At 54.4% G+C, this 15,861-nt stretch overlaps 1 protein-coding gene across 1 annotated transcript in view; it reads right to left on the bottom strand.

The window, feature by feature from the left end:
- The window catches only part of LOC134507727 (deleted in malignant brain tumors 1 protein-like), a 48,071-nt gene that overhangs the window by 13,395 nt on the left and 18,815 nt on the right, over positions 1–15,861 (bottom strand). Inside the window, exons 13-20 of the mRNA XM_063318576.1 lie at positions 14,921–15,197; positions 13,544–13,873; positions 12,100–12,447; positions 11,053–11,391; positions 10,194–10,523; positions 4,146–4,155; positions 1,335–1,657; positions 221–550 (exon numbers count right to left, since the gene is read on the bottom strand). Of these exons, the coding sequence (XP_063174646.1) occupies positions 221–550; positions 1,335–1,657; positions 4,146–4,155; positions 10,194–10,523; positions 11,053–11,391; positions 12,100–12,447; positions 13,544–13,873; positions 14,921–15,197 (2,287 nt within the window). The remainder of the gene's footprint in view (positions 1–220; positions 551–1,334; positions 1,658–4,145; positions 4,156–10,193; positions 10,524–11,052; positions 11,392–12,099; positions 12,448–13,543; positions 13,874–14,920; positions 15,198–15,861) is intronic.

Genomic DNA, 15,861 nt, shown 5'->3' with positions numbered 1-15,861 from the left:
AAGGGGCGAGAGGCTGCAAGCTGCACCACAGCAGCATCCCATCCACTGGCATCAGCACCAACTCCTCCAGGAGGATGCCCAAAATTGCCCCCCAGACAACCCATGATGGAAATGCTCATAAAGAAGGCACGTTGCCTGGGGCTGCTTGCAGAGGTGAAAAATCAAGTTGATGGACCAAGACCCACCACTTCTCATGCCGTGTCGCTCCTGAGGGGGTTACCTGCACACACCACGCCGGCTTCTCTCCCACGGTGACAAGTGCCGTGTCCCCGGGGCTTTGCCTTGCACGCAGAGAAGGCAGTCTCCGTGCCCACGCAGCTCACGCTGTCAGGCCACATTTGCCCAGGTCCTTGCCCAAAATGCGACCCACCGGGTGCTGACAGAGCTCTCCCGCAGCCCAGCTGCCTGCACACCACTCGAGCCTCGGCCAGACCCCAGCCCTCGTCACACAGGGCTGCCCAGGTGCCGTTGTGCGTGACCTCCACCCTGCCTTCACAGCGTGTCGAACCATTGGCCAGGCGGAGCTCAGCAGCCACAGACATCCCTGAAGCTGCCAACGACATGCAAGGGTAAGTGCACTGGGAGAGCCATGGCTGCTTCTGCTCCAGCCTGAGCATCCTCCGTGCATGCTTAGCACCCAAACTGGAGACTGAGTGCCTGCAACACTCAGCATCCTCTTAAAAGTGAATTTTGAAGGGTGGCTTTGCAAAGAGGCTTTATTGCAAAGCCCAAATAAAAGACCTGAGCTACATGTGCACCAAAAACTTCATCAAAAGCCGTAAAGCACAGATGATGGGCAAGACAAACCTGGCCTGGTTGGCCTGGTTGGATGGGCAGAAACTGGGGAGGGCGAGTTATACCTGCAGAAAGCTTTTCATGGTAAAGCCTAGTTGCCCCCAAGGTAAACCAGGCTTTGAGTCAGGTTTGCTGTAATTCATACACGTGACTGCAAATAAATGGCCCTTTGCTGTTCCTGCAGCTTAGAATCACAGAATCACAGAATAGTCAGGGCTGAACCAACCCCTCTGCCAAAGCAGGGTCACCTAGAGCAGTTTGGACAGGAACGCACCCAGGTGGGTTTTGAATATCTCCAGAGAAGGAGACTCCACACCCTCTCTGGGCAGCCTGTGGATCCATCACTGGATCCACAGCAGCAGCAGGAGGGTGAAGGCTTTGCAGGGTGACTTGCCCACCTGTGTGCTGCAGGTGCTCCCCAGAGCTGCAAAGGGGATGCCACGGGTGAGCACCCCTGGGAAAGTAGGAGCCATCCCATGATCCCTTAGGAAACCCTGAGAGTCTGAAGTTAATCCCTCTTGCGCCTTGAGGTGAGTTACCTGAACATATCACTCCAGCATCCTCCCCGTGGAAGCAGTTGTTGTCCCCCCACTTGCTGGCCCGGCAGTTGAAGAGGGTGTCCTCAGTGCCAGTGCAGTCCACCTCGTCCAACCAGATGGGATCGTGGCCCCTCCCAAAGCGAGCGCCGCTGGTGGCCGACAGCGCTGTGCCACAGCCCAGCTGCCGGCACACCACTGCTGCATCCATCAGGTCCCAGCCGTCATCGCAGACTGTCCCCCACATGTGGTTGTGGAGCACCTCCACCCTCCCGGCGCAGCGGTTGGGGCCGTTGAACAACTGGAGGGTGCCCAGGGCAGTGATGCTGGAGTCTGTGGGTGCCCCAAGGGGAATAGTCGGAGAACGGTTGTGCATCACCGCCAGTACAGCAGGAAGGGATGCAGGGGTGGAGGTGGTGCACAGCCAGATGGCTGCTGTCCTGGGCTACCTGAGCACTCAACGCTGGCGTCCTCCACGTGGTGACAGTTGTGTTCCCCCCATGGCCTAGCTCGGCATTCAGAGAGGTCCTTTTCCTCCCCAGTGCAGTTGACCTCATCTAACCATATCTGTCCAGTTCCTTCTCCGTACCGAACTCCTGGTGCCACCGACAGCACTGTCCCACAGCCCAGCTGCCGGCACACGACCTGGCCCTCAGGGGAACCCCAGCCGTCATCGCACACTGTCCCCCACGTCCCGTTGTGGAGCACCTCCACCCGCCCAGCGCAGCGGTCAGGGCCACCCACCAGGCGAAGAAGCTCCCCTGGTCTCTCAGCGGCTGTGCCTGCAAAGCCGAGAGGGGAAAGAGGAGAGGTGAAACCCTGGGGGTGGATGGGGCTTGGCTGCTCACACATTGAGATGGCTCTTGCCCCAAAAAAGGATTTCAGAGGTGCTGTTGACAATTCCACACCTGCCCTGGACATCTCAGATGGCCCTGGGCATCTGTTTGTAGGCAACTGAGCCCCATGTCTGCATCTAAATCCCTGAATTAACCTCAGTGTGGATCCCACACCCCAGGAGCCCTTTTCTTGCTCATGTAATAGGCAGAAAAACAAGGGTATTTGAGCTTATGTATGTTTTTCTACAAGCGGACAGTGGCAAAGATGTAACTCAAGAGTGAGTAATGCCTTGGGGTCCATCTGCATGGCAAGCTTGCAAGGATGAGTAGAAAAGTGCTTGAACTAAGGCAGTATGAAGACCCACGGCATGAGATTGCTGCGGGTCCCATAGACACACTTTTGTGCAAGAGCATTAACCAAAGGAAGACTGTGCAGAAAGAAGCAGTAACTGGACGTTAGTCACATGGAGAGCTCAACTGGGCAAGCAGCAAAAAGAAAAAAAAAGTTCAAGAGGGATATGATTGCATTGTGTAAATAAGCTTTTTGACCATGGATAATGATTTCCAAAGTGCTCAGGCACTGATCTGTGCATAGGTCCAACTATCAGCAAGCAGGGGACCAGACGTAGCACTTGGGAAGTCACAGGGAGGCGAAAGAGTACAAAACAGGTTAAAAATCAAATCCCTGAGTCATTCACATATGAACAGCATCTGGGCAGCTGCAGCACGCTGGGCGCAGGAGTGTGTAGCTCGGCTCTTTCATTCAGGCTGTACAGCGGGGAGCAGGAAAGCGTCTTTGCAATAAAACAACATCTTTGCAAAACCACCCCTGAAAATTCCCTTCTACGAGGAGGCTGAACCAGATGCCTTGCTGGCACTGGGTCTCCAGTTTGCAAGCTCTCCTGTCCCCAAGGTAAGAGCACAGTCCTGACAATGGCTGTCTCTTCTGTTTCATCCTTTGCCCGCTTTCCCCATGCACTTTTTGCTCTGTTTCCTTATTTTTACCAGAAGTGATGAGGCTACTCTGTATTAGCAATAAATCAGCCCTGCAGCTGAGACTTAGAAGAGCTGATATACTTCTTGGCACGTTTCTGGCAAGCACTGCCCGCTTGCTTGTGCATTGACTGTGCACTGACACCGGCCCAGGTGTCTCCAGCCAGCCAGGAGATACTGACTGTCGCAGAGGAAAAGACTGTACTGAAATTGCAGGAGCAGGATTTCCCAAAGAATTGGGAAGATTGTACTGTTTGTGAATAGAACACTAAAGAAAGAGAAAACCCAAGCAAGTAGAAGCAAAATTTTAGTTCCAAGAGGTACAAACTGTCCTTAGCAACTAATCAGCCTGGAAATTAAAACAAAATCCCTACCAGTAGGGAAAGGATGTTCCTAATTTTGCTCCTTCCAAACCTGATCAGAAGAGTCTTTCTGCTCATGCCTTTTGTAAATGTGAAACAGCTCTAAGAAGGTCACCCAGCTCAAACGACCAGCTTATGCTCTGAGCTAGGGCAGCTTGGACAAAGCGTTAAGCCCTTTCTTAACCATTCCCAAAGCAAAGCTGCCATTAACCATCCGCATGATGTTGCTCCCCCACCTTGCGCCAATGTCTGACAGCACACCATGGCTGTGAATAAGGGACCTGTAGGGTCTGCAGCTTCCATACAGCTCTGCCTGAGCACAAGGGTCATGTCTCTTGCCAGCATCTTGCCTGTCTGCCCCATTAGCCCAACAAATATTTGGTTCCTTGTGTGCACAGCCATGAGCCACCCAGCCTTGTCCTGGCTCTGTGGGTCTCTACTTGCTCCATCGTACAGGGAGCCTCCCCTCTTAATGCAGAGTGCTGTTGGGTTTGACCAAACCCCTCTGTGCTGCAATACCGTGAGTTTGCCATGTACGGTCCAGGATAACCCAAGATTAAAGCAGGGCAGGAGGCCATGGCAAGCTGTGAGACAGTTTCAGGATCGGGCATGCTTTCCTCCACTCTCGTAATGCTCACAAGCCATTAATTATGGAGCACAAGCCTTTGATTATGGGACAAAACCATGTGTGCAGAAGTAGACCTGCAATGCATGGCTCTTGGAGGGCAGCGCAGAGAGATGAGGTCCCGACTTTGTGTAAAAAATCATTTCACCTGCCTCCAAGGCCATGACAAGCCATTCCCCACTGCCCAAGACCCCCAAGTGAAACCCAGGACCCCCAACAAGCCTCTACCCCAAGAAGTGCTAGCTGAACAGTCTGGAGGAACCGACGTGGCTGGTGGGCTCCCTGCAGTCATCAGTGAAGGCGAACGCCACTCACCCCAAAGGCAGGCCATCAGCAGGAGGGTCCCCGCACTCTTAGCCCCTCCACAGGTGGGTTTTCTGCCCTCAGGGCGGCTGGAAGAGGGATGGAGACCACTCGGCATCCCCATGTTTGCAGCCTGGCCACAGGCTGGAGGCTGGAGTGGATTGTCCTTGTGAGAGAGGCCAGCTGAGCCCAGTGTCCCACTGGCAAACTGGGAGGGCAAAATGGGATTTCTGCAAAGATCTCTCCTCTTCCTCTGCCCTGCTCCCCGCTGGGTGCTTCACCTCCTGTGAAGCTCTGCCAGCAGGTGACCCACTGCCCCATGCAGCGGCCAGTCTTGTCATTGGCTTGCGAAACAGCAACCTGTTCCAGGAAAACGTGGAGCAAACAAAACCTGCTCGACACTCAGGTCCCGCCTCATACGTGCCAGCCCCTGCAGGCATCTCGACTGCCCTGGTACAAGATATTTACTTTTGACAGGCTAAATCAAGCCTTTGTGCATGGAACTGGGGAAATATAGCTACATTATCTGCATTAGAAAGTGTTTGGTTGGGTTTTAGGAGGTGAGGGACCACCCACTGCAGAAAATAGGTTACTAAAGGCTGGAAATGGCTTTACTGTGGAGGCTGGAGCCAGCACCTGTGCTGTAGCCATTTGCCATCAGGTGAGCCTGGACACCATCAGCGATGAGAAAGGGTCTCGCACCCACCTTGCGATGATTTGGACGACACAGTTGGCTTCGGAAAACAAGGGCAACTGCTGTTGTCTTGTCCTACCGTGGCTGCACCTGCAAGACCCCAAGGGTCCCTTTTGGATTAGCAGTTTGCTTCCTGATTGCTGTTATGCAGCTGATGCTCCAGGCATGTCCCTTGCAAACCACTGCCCCAAGCACGTCCCGAGAAGCTGAGAGGATGGAAGAGTTTGCTGTCCTCCCATCCCTCCATGGTGGCATGTGAAGTTGTGCAAGGAAAGGGCCTGAAGACAGAGCAGTGTGCTGCTGGAAAGAATGAGTCATCAAATTAACATCACTCGTTCCTCCGAACGGGAGGGTTCAGACGGAGGTGGGTGCTGTGCTGGTGGTGCATTGGGCAAGGATGTGACCCCTGGCAGAAACAGGGAGGATGGTTCTGCCCATGTCTGTGCAAAAATAAGAAGCAAAACTGGAGCATGTGCTGGGAAGAGGACAGCATGGCCAGGAAGGTCTCAGGCTGAGTTTAACTTGTTCAGCCTGGCAAAACCTGAGAGGGGTAGTAGAATGGAGAGTAGATTGCTGCCTGCAGGAAGACCAAATAGGAGAAATCCAAATCCCAGAGGCATGCAGAGCTAGGGCTGAAGACCAAAAGGAAAAAAGATTTGTACTAAACAAAGGTACAAGAATGAGCAAATGAAAATTAGTCTGGAAACTAGTCAAAACTCGTCTCATAAAAAGTCGAGCAGTCGGGAAAGGTCACTGTATTCATTTGTACTGAGGCTCAGTGAGCCCAAGGACTTTGTTCCCCTTTGCAAACAAACAGGCCAGCAGCGAAGAGATTCCTGACACTGAACGGCACGGAAGTGCTCTGAACTGTCGTAGCCTGACGCACCTGACGCAGCTCTGGGCCAGGGAGTTTCTGCTGGGGCTGTTTTCACAGTTTGGACAAACAGCCACTCTGGGAGTGAGTCACGTCCTATGTCCTACGTCCCTTCTTCTCCTTTTAAATTTGTGTGTTGTGTTGTGTCCCCTCGGGAAGTTTGAAACCCCTTCTTGAGATACTGCGGTCTCTGCAGAACAACTCTGTAGAGTAACCCAGGGCCCGAGCTGGGATATGGCGGGTGCTGATCCTGCATGTTGGAGCCCTGAAGAGCATCAACTCATTCCAGCTTTATTACAAAGACCTTCTCCCAACAGTGCACATATTTTATTGCACAAAACTGGGTCCAAAGTCCTGTGTTCTCCTATTCTGAGGACACTTTGTGCAGAGCTAGGAGAAACCCTGGGCTTTTGATGTAAGCTTTTGGACAGGCAAGGCTGGAGGACCAAGCCTGCTGGGGCAGCCAGCAGGAAGATGAGAAGGCTCAAGTACCAGCAGGAGGATGAGAAACCTTGAAGTCCCAGGAGTGATGGATGTCCATGGAGGAGCAGAAGATGACCTTGTGGTTACATATGGACAGGAGACACATGGCCAGGGGGGCTGTATGGCTGGGGCTTAGGACAAGTAGCAAGATGCGAACAGGCCAGCTGCAAGCCGCGGGCTGGGAGGGAAGGAGAAGTGGGAGCTGGACCTGTATTTCAATGTATTTCTATGCATTGAAATACATAGAATCATGGAATGGTTTAAGTTGGAAGGGACCTTTAACACCATCTCGTTCCAACCCCACTGCCCTGGGCAGGGACACGTCCCACTAGAGCAGGTTGCACAAAGCCCCATCCAACCTGGCCTCAAACACCTCCAGGGATGGGGCATCTTCCCTTGGGCAACCTGGGCCACCACCCTCATAATGAAAAATTTCTTCCTGATATCTAATCTAAATCTCCCTTCTTCCAGTTTGTAGCCATTACCCCTCATCCTACATGTCATTATAAAAAGTGATACCCTATATCACTACATGTCCTTGTAAAAAGTCCCTCTCCAGCCTTCTTGTAGGCCCCCTTTAGGTACTGGAAGGGGCTCTAAGGTCTCCCCAGAGCCTTCTCTTCTCCAGGCTGAACACCACCAACTCTATCAACCTGTCCTCATAGCAGAGGTGCTCCAGCCCTCTGATCATCTTTGTGGCCCTCCTCTGGCCCCACTCCAACAGGCCCCACTCCTTGTGCTGAGGGCTCCAGAGATGGATGCAGTACTCCAGGTGGGGTCTCACCAGAGCGGAGTACAGGAGGATAATCCCCTCGCTCGACCAGCTGGACACTCTTCTTCTGATGCAGCCCAGGATGTGGTTGGCTTTCTGGGCATCCAGCACGCATTGCCGGCTCATGTCGAGCTTCTCATCAACCAACACCCCCAAGTCCTTCTTGTGGCTGTTCTCAGCACTCAGGGCTGTGACTCTTTCATTACATGTATCTTTTCCCTTCCATGCCCTTAAGTGGGGATCAGCTCGGCTTGCAAGGCACACCTTCATCACAACCTGGTCAAGTTTGTGGTCCTTTCATTCCCTCCCAAGGCATTGGGACATTCCTCTGACCATGGCCCTTCCTGGCTTCAACAAAGTGGTGGACAGTGTGGGGCTCAGACCTGACTCCATGCGTTGCTCCATCAGGAACCTTAGTGACCCTTCCTTGTTGGTGGCCAGGACAATATCTCACCCAATTTTAGCAATCTTGAATGTCCTGTATCTGACCCGATCATCTACAAACCCTCTACAACCAAGGGGCCTCTTCTTACACCACTTCCACCTCACCAAGTCATTCCATAGCCCTGAGTAATCTGTATAAAGTTGCACTCTCGATCTTTCAGGTTTCAGGGTTTTTACTGGTATTCAAAAGTGGATTGAATAAATACAATGGGTGAGGGACTTTTCACTCCATTCTGGATGGGCGTTTAAGCGCACTCGTCATTTTGCAAAGGCGGCTGCGTACAGTGCAGGAGAGCACCCTGATCACTTGCTCCTGGATCAGGCAATAATCCTCACTTCCATAGGAGATTAGAGGAAAAGGTATGATCCCGTTGGGAATGTGGTGAGGGTGACGGCACTGGGTGCCACTGCAGGGGATTATAGGGGGCTATAGGGCTGGGAATAGGGATTATAGTGGTTATAGGGCTGGGAATAAGAGGAGTCTGGAGTTAGAATGCCGGAACCTATCCGGAGGATCAGATGGGGGTTATTCTGAGAAGACCTTGCTTGGAGACTGAGGGATTTTGCAGTGCTGCATTTAGGAACTGGGACCCACAGATGCTCAGCATGGTGAGCTGGGGGCTATGGGGCACACAGGGCAGAGGTCTCCACTCTGCCAGAGGGGGTCCTCTCTGCTGACCATCGCAGCAACTGCTCTGCTCTTCTGGCTCTACAGAACGGGGTCTTCCGGGGTCCTGAGGGACCCTTGCCTTGGACACTGGGAGTGTGGCTGCCTAAGCCTCGGATGATGTCCCGGTGTCCTCTGCCTTCATTAAAAGTGGCTTGTCTGCAAAATGAAAGACCAGGGTGATGCATGGAGGGTGCAATCCCCAGACCCAGGCTGGTGTGCATCCATGCCAGGTAGGAGTGCAGCCAGGTCCTGGCCACAAGCAGGCCAGGTGCACCATGTGCTGTGGTCCTGCTCTTACCTGAGGAGCATCCAGCCCTTCTTCCACACCTTGTCCACAGGTACAGGACCAACAGGGTCCCGCAGAGCGTTGCCCCCACGCCGAGCAGGCCTGCCAGCACTGAGCAGGACTGTATAAGGTCTGCGGGAAGAGTGAAGCTCAGAGGGGGTTGCTTGGATGGGTTGACCCTCTCTGCCCCTCTCACCCTTCCCTTCTGCTGCATGTTTTGGGAGACTTTCAACACCCCCTCTCACTGCCCCTCCTGGGTGCTGGGCAGCAGCAGCAGTGACACCTCACCCTCTTCTTCGGGAGGGTGGACTCATGGACACTGCCCCCATTGGGCTAATGCAAACAGAGAGTGTCCGCTGGGGATGCTTGGATCTCCATGCCCACTGAGACACCTTCACCCAGTTGGTCCCACTCTGCTGCCTTCAGGTGCCTCTACCCAGCCCACCTAAAGTCTCCTGCAAAAACGTTTATGGCAACACTTCTTCCTGCCTGGGAGGAAGCCAAGAGTGGGATGGCCTGGGAGCGCCATGCATCTGCACTGGGTTGGCCCCGATGCAGACAGAGCGGATGACGGGGGACCCTGGCACTCACCTCTCTGCTCTGTGCACACCACACCGGCTGCCAAGCCCTGCCTGCACGGCCCCGGACCCATCTCTCTCTGCTGGCACTCCAGGAGCAGCGACTCGCTCCCCCGGCAGCTCAGCCCCTCCAGCAAGGCATGGCTGTCCCCCAGCCTGAACTGGGCTCCGATGGGCGCCGACTGGGCTGGCCCGCAGCCCAGTTGCCTGCAGACCACCCCGGCTTCCAGCAAGCTCCAGCCAGTGCTGCACACCCCGTGCCAGGTAGCGTTGTAGAGCACCTCCACCCGCCCCGCGCAGGGACCGGGGCCGTCCTGCACCCGCACCTGCAAGGGGTTTGTGCCTGCGAGGAAGAGCACAAGGGGGTAAGGTGGTGCTTCCGACCCCACACAGCAATGAGAGCTTCTGACTTGCTCCTGGGCATTTTTTTCTGGTGCCCTGCTGAAGGCAAGCCACGAGGATCTGCGACGAGTTACGAGGCATGGATTGCCTTACTCCATCCCCTTGTACAATATTCCTTAATAAGCAACGTCACCGCAGGGCTGGTATCTGTGAGATGGGGCTCGTGGGAGACCCACACCCGCCTCCCCAGTGGCATTGGACTCCTGTGTCTAGGAAAGGAGCACCTGGATTATTTTTTTAAGCAAGGCTTTGCCCATACCAGGATGTTGTCATTGACGAGGCTGAGGGACATAGTCTAGATTAAATCAATATGAGCTAGGTGCACAACTCCTTTCTAAGGCAGCGTGGCATTTTTGCTCAACTTCAAGCCAAGTGGCTGGGTGAAAGCTGACTTCTGCTCTGGAGCTGGGGATGGGGAAGAGTGAGCAGGGAGAAGAGACCCTGGCACAGAACAGTTGTTCCAGCACCCCTCAAGCCCTCCCTTGGATGGACACCAACCATCCTGCCTCGCCCACCCCGCTCCCTGAAGCCTGGTGTTACCTGAGCACACCACGCCAGCATCCTCGCTGTGGCCACAGTTGTGCTCTCCCCAGCTGTTCAGCTCACACTCGGTGAAAGTGGACTCGGTCCCCCTGCAGCGAACGTCATCCAGCCAGATGGGATCTGACCCTTGTCCAAAATGAGCCGAGCCCGGTGCTGACAGCACTGTCCCACAGCCCAGCTGCCTGCACACGACAGCAGCGTCCTGGAGGTCCCAGCTGTCGTCGCACACGGTCCCCCACTTCTGGTCGTGAAAGACCTCAACCCTCCCCAGGCAGCTGTTCGAGCCGTTCACCAGCCGCAGCAGGCGCTGCCCGGAAGTGTCCGCATCTGTGAAGGGAGAAAGGGGCATGTTCATGCCTCACCATCAGCCACTGCTCCAGTTGGGCTTTGCAACGTGCTAAGCCACAGGAAAGTTAGAGCATCCTTCTGAGCAAGCAGCCTCTGGCTGCCTGGGAAAGGTGCTACACCGACAGGGCTGGCTTGGGATCTGCTTCTCATTGGCATGGATAAAGAGGAGTTGCAGTTCCAGAGCTTGGGGTTTGGAGCCTAAGAAAGGGTCCTGGGGTCAACAGCAAATATGGGAGGAACCTGGGGTCTGTAGTGACTATGGGAGGGGCCTGGGGTCAATAGCAACTATAGGAGAGTCCTGGGGTAAGTAGCGATGATGGGAGGATCCAGGTGCCAACAGTGACTACAGGAGGATCCTGGGATCATTAGTGACTATGGGAGGATCTTGGGGTCAACACAGACTATGGGAAGGTCCTGGGGTCACTAGTGACTACAGAGTCCCTGGCTACCTGTGGCATGATTGAGCTGATCCTGCACCCCAACCCACATTGTACTTATCCCAACTAACGTGGATCTCCTGAGCACACCACGCCAGCATCTTCCCGGTGGTCACAGCTGTTGGATCCCCATGGCCTGGCCTGGCATTCAGAGAGGGTGACTTCTGTTCCCGTGCAGTTCACGCTATCCAGCCAGATGCGACCGGAACCTTGCCCAAAGTGAGCCGAGCTGGGGGCTGAGACAGCCGTCCCGCAGCCCAGCTGCCGGCAGACCACCGCTGCATTGGCCATGCTCCAGCCGTTGTCACACACCGTCCCCCACTGATAGTTGTAGAGAACTTCCACGCGCCCCGCGCAGCGGCCAGGGCCATTCTCCAGGCGCAGACGACCTGGTGTGTTGGTGTCTGTGCCTGCTCATGACACGAGACACAAAGGGAGCATCAGACCAGGTCTCCCCCAAGGTGCCTCTTCTTGCCACCATGGTGAGACCTGTGCTGGAGGATGGTCCTCTGTGTTTTGCACAGGGAGGTTCCCATGCCCACAGAGAGCCATTGAGGAATATCTAATGTTTGGGGCCAAATAGCTCAGGTATGGGCAAAAGCAGTCATGTAACCTCAGAGCCTGCGCATGTTCAACATGAGTGCAAGCATATCATAAATGGCTGCAATTCTTTTTTTTTCAGTTGTCCCAGGTGGCCAACCATGAACTCTTCACGTGGCCGCAGCAGCTCCCAAAGGCAGAAACTTTCTGCAGATCCCCCTGGCCAGTGCCCCTTCTTCAAAAAGATTTTGAGGCCCCTGCGCCCCACCTTTGTACAGCCTGTGGGCTACTGGTGCCCGAAGTGTGGTGGGTTGGGACCTTGCCTGGAGCATCTAGCATCCAATCCAGTGCTTCCCCTCTCTCCTTGGTGCCCACGCAAGCGCAATTTTTGCGTGCTGCCCTTCCTGTTATCCCTGTTGCTCCTTATTGTGTGCTAAAAAGTGCCGGCATGGCACGTTGTAGGAGATGGGACAAGGCGTGTGCTGCCCAGCCCTTGGCCACAGCTGTGAAACCAGTACAAATCCCCGGAGCAGAGCATCCTCTGCTAAACTTCTCCTGGTCTGCAAGCATGATGTTACCTGTGCACACGACGCTGGCGTCTTCCCCGTGGTCGCAGTTGCTGACACCCCAAGGTCTGGCCTGGCATTCGGACAGGGTAGCTTCAGTCCCACTGCACTGAACGTTGTCCAGCCAAATGGGGCCTGATCCCCGGCCAAAATGAGCTCCGCTGTAGGCTGAGACTGCCGTCCCGCAGCCCAGCTGCCGGCATACCACACTGGCATCGGGGAAGCTCCAGTCATCATCACACACAGTTCCCCACTGGTGGTCGTACATCACCTCTACTCTTCCAGAGCAGCGGTTCAGGCCGTTCACCAGGCGGACCTCTGCAGGACCAGCTGGGGTGTCCATAGCAGGGCTGGATGAGTCTACGGAGGGAACAAGAGGTGGACCATGAAAACGCCCTTGCCCTTCATTTCTGCAGGAACGTTCTGCAATCCACTATGGTTGTTGGCTGTCCCCAGTTGCTATCAGCGTGTAGCCACTGTGGGACCTGGACAGGGGTGATGCTGTGTCACAGCAACTCACGCTCTTTCAAGCTGTGGCTGGAGATCCTGAGAATGCTGGGAGAGGAGAAGGAGGAAAGCTTTTTTTTGTGGTGTTTTTGGGGCACTACATCCTCTTTGCAGGTGGAGGTGACAACTGAGGGGGCTCAGCACACCTGTGTGCCGAGGTATGTTGGGACAGTTCTGGCAGAGGTGGGTCCGGCATCTACCAATTGCCATGAGCATCTGCACCTCAATCAACCACCAAAGCTCCAAGCTCTGAGATCCAAGCTTTTACAGCCCCACAGTTTGTGGCCATAAAATAGTGTTCTCTAGCCCAACGTGAGGAAAAACTTCTTTACTTTGATGGTGACAGAGCACTGGCACAGGCTTCCCAGAGAGGTTGTTGAGTGTCCGTCTCTGGAGATATTCAAAATCTGCCTGGATGTGTTCCTGTCCAGCCTGCTCTAGGTGAACCTGCTTTGGCAGGGGTTGGACTGTGTGATCTCTGAAGGTCCCTTCCAACCTCTACCATTCTGTGATTCTGTGAATCTGGATGTCTCTTCCTGGCTGTTCTCTCCCCTGTCTAAGGCCGTGTCTCACAGTGCCTGCCTGGAAAACACAACGGATCTCTAGCCCTGCCCATGGCCCTAAAATTTGCAGCCAAATCAAGGCACAAAGGGTCCTGCTCACCATGAAGGCGTGTGATGCACAAGGGGTCCCCAGAAGTGGTTCAGCATCTCAGGAAGGTGGAGTTAGCACCGATAATGTTTCCAACCCTGCTTCCCAAACTGTTCCTGAGCCTGCAGTCCCTCGTACGGGACAAACCAAAAAAACACCCCTTCCTTGGGCCACGGGCGCTCTGTGCCGCAGGGAGCTTTTGGAAAGTTGGGAGGGGGCAACGCTCCTTGCACAGGAATTGCTTTGCAGATCATGTATCATCATGACTCCCTGCCCCATAATTTCCATCGGGCGTTACCTGAGCACACCACACCAGCATCTTCACCGTGGTGGCAGTTGTTGTTTCCCCAGCCCTTCGACCTGCAGTAAGACAGGGCGACCTCCGTCCCCATGCAGTTGACGTCATCCAGCCAAATGGGACCCGACCCTGCCCTGAAATGCCCAGCCCCGGGGGCTAACAGTGCCGCGCCGCAGCCCAGCTGCCGGCACACCACACCGGCGTTCTCCAGGTCCCAGTGGTCATCGCACACCGTGCCCCACTGGTTCTCGTAGAAGACCTCAACCCTGCCGGCGCAGCGGTGCGGGCCGTCTGACAAGCGGAGGGGAGCCCGCTGGGAAGCAACCGTATCTGCAAGAGGGATATGGAGAGGGTCCAGTGTGGAAGAGCAGCACCGGGAAAAGCTGCATCACTTGCACAAGCTTCGTGGAACCGCTGCCAACGGCTTATGTGAACTATGGGTCTGCTCCTCCTCTGGCTCAAAGACAAACCAAAAAAAAATTAAAAAAATCAAGTCCAGGAGAGAAAATCCTCTGCAAACACCTTTCTGAAAGACAATTATCTTTAAAGGGGCTTCAGGTATTTTTTTGCTTAGTATTCCCAATCAACGAAAAAGAAAACACTGCCGGCTGGATGGAAAACTCTGGGCAACTGCATGTAGGGAGTAGCTGCCAGCTGTCTGATGGAAAGGGGGGGCCTGTCTGTGTGCAAGCTGGTGCTTTAATTAGCAATTTGCAAGACGCGATAGCTTGCACAGTAAATTGGCCCATGGCCCCCAGCCAAATGGAAGGTGCGTCTTAGAGAAGGGCATTAAATGGGCTGAAACTACAGCAAGAAAGGTAAATATGAGGTGTTTAATCACTGTGGAACCGCTGTGGGATGCCTGGGTTAGGGTCTAGGTAGAGGTTGCAGCATCTCCTGGATGCAAAACAAGGCAGGTGGAGGCAGAAAAAAATAAGAAAAGCCCCTTAGCATCCCACTTGCAGCACAACTGGTCACCTACGTGAAAGCCTTTGTGTCTGCAGGGCACAGAACAGAATAAATGCTCCTGTTTGCGCTGGGGGGAAGAGGACTTTGTGCCTTTTGTAAATGAACTGGCCGTCCCTGAAGAGGTGGCCAACACAAATAAGCAATTTCTGGTCTTGACTGTCATCAGTTGGGAAGGTTCCAAGCATTTCCCAACTGCTCTGTGCAAGGGCAGCAGCACACAGGCCAGGATAATTACCCAGCTAACGAGGTCTCCTTCCCTATATGCCGCTTTCTCTTCCTTTTAAAGGCTGGTGGGTCAAAGAAGGTTTTGCCTATCCATCTGCAAGCCGCGCCCCTCCCCCATTCCTGCAGATCTCTGACCCTGTCTTTCTTCTAGGATGCTCCTTCCCACGTGCAAGAGCCACTCACCACAGAGGCATGCCAGGTAGATGAGGAGCCCTGCTCCAGCGAAGCCAGCCAGGTTGCTGTGCAGGGACAGGAGGCAACATCCCCAAAGCCCCATGCCCGTCGCATGTGCCTTAGGACAGGCAACTGTCCCAGTGTGAGCTGCAAGCTGAGCTGGGTGCGGTGGGTGGCGAGAGCAGGTTTGTCCCCTCCTCTGCAGCGACGTGCCCCGTGTTTGCCCGGCATTCATCCCTCCTCCTGCACTGACCCCTCCTCCCTGCTCTCCCCGAGATTTTGCCCTCTGGTTGTAAGGGGTTTAGGTCACCCCTCACCACCACAGACACATCTACTGGGAGGCTCCCCACTTTTTACAGATGCATCTGCCCCATTTCATCCCCACCTCGCCGGTCCACAGCCAGGTTCCGGGCTGCGGATCCGGCAGCAGGAGGGTTTGCAATGCTCACTTACAGAGGTTTGCACCCTTGGGAAAAGCCGAGTCTCATCTTGCAGATATCTAAAGGTGGATTCCTGCCACCCGGAGATACCCCCAGGCTGCTTGCAGAGGGCAAGAAGCCTCCCTTCCCCTGCCAAAATAATGAGTTTCGCGGGGCTGTGTACACTGAATAGCATGCTCTGGCTGGAATCTCTCCTGAAGTCACGTCACTGATCCCACTGCGTGTATAAAATGTCCAGCCTGTGTTCTGGGTGTATCACAGAATGTAAAGAAAAAGGGGGAGTGGGGAGGTGTTGGTCCGGAAACTGTGCTGTAGCCACTGAGATTAAGCTGCAAAAACACTCAGGTTTGGGGTTCCCCTGTTGTGTTGATTCTCATCCTGAGTTTAAGGGAATTCAGGGAATTTACGACTAAACTCTGAGGCGGGTGACAGTTTGGCAGAAACCTTCGGGTTTGCGCTAAACATCCCCATGCTCCTACTATAATTTGGGGCTTTGGTAAATAGTCTGGT

Source organism: Chroicocephalus ridibundus, chromosome 27, assembly GCF_963924245.1.
Source record: "Chroicocephalus ridibundus chromosome 27, bChrRid1.1, whole genome shotgun sequence".
Taxonomy (NCBI): Eukaryota; Metazoa; Chordata; class Aves; order Charadriiformes; family Laridae; genus Chroicocephalus; species Chroicocephalus ridibundus.
The sequence above is the reverse complement of the archived record's forward strand: the minus strand, read 5'-3'. Positions and strand labels throughout refer to the sequence as shown.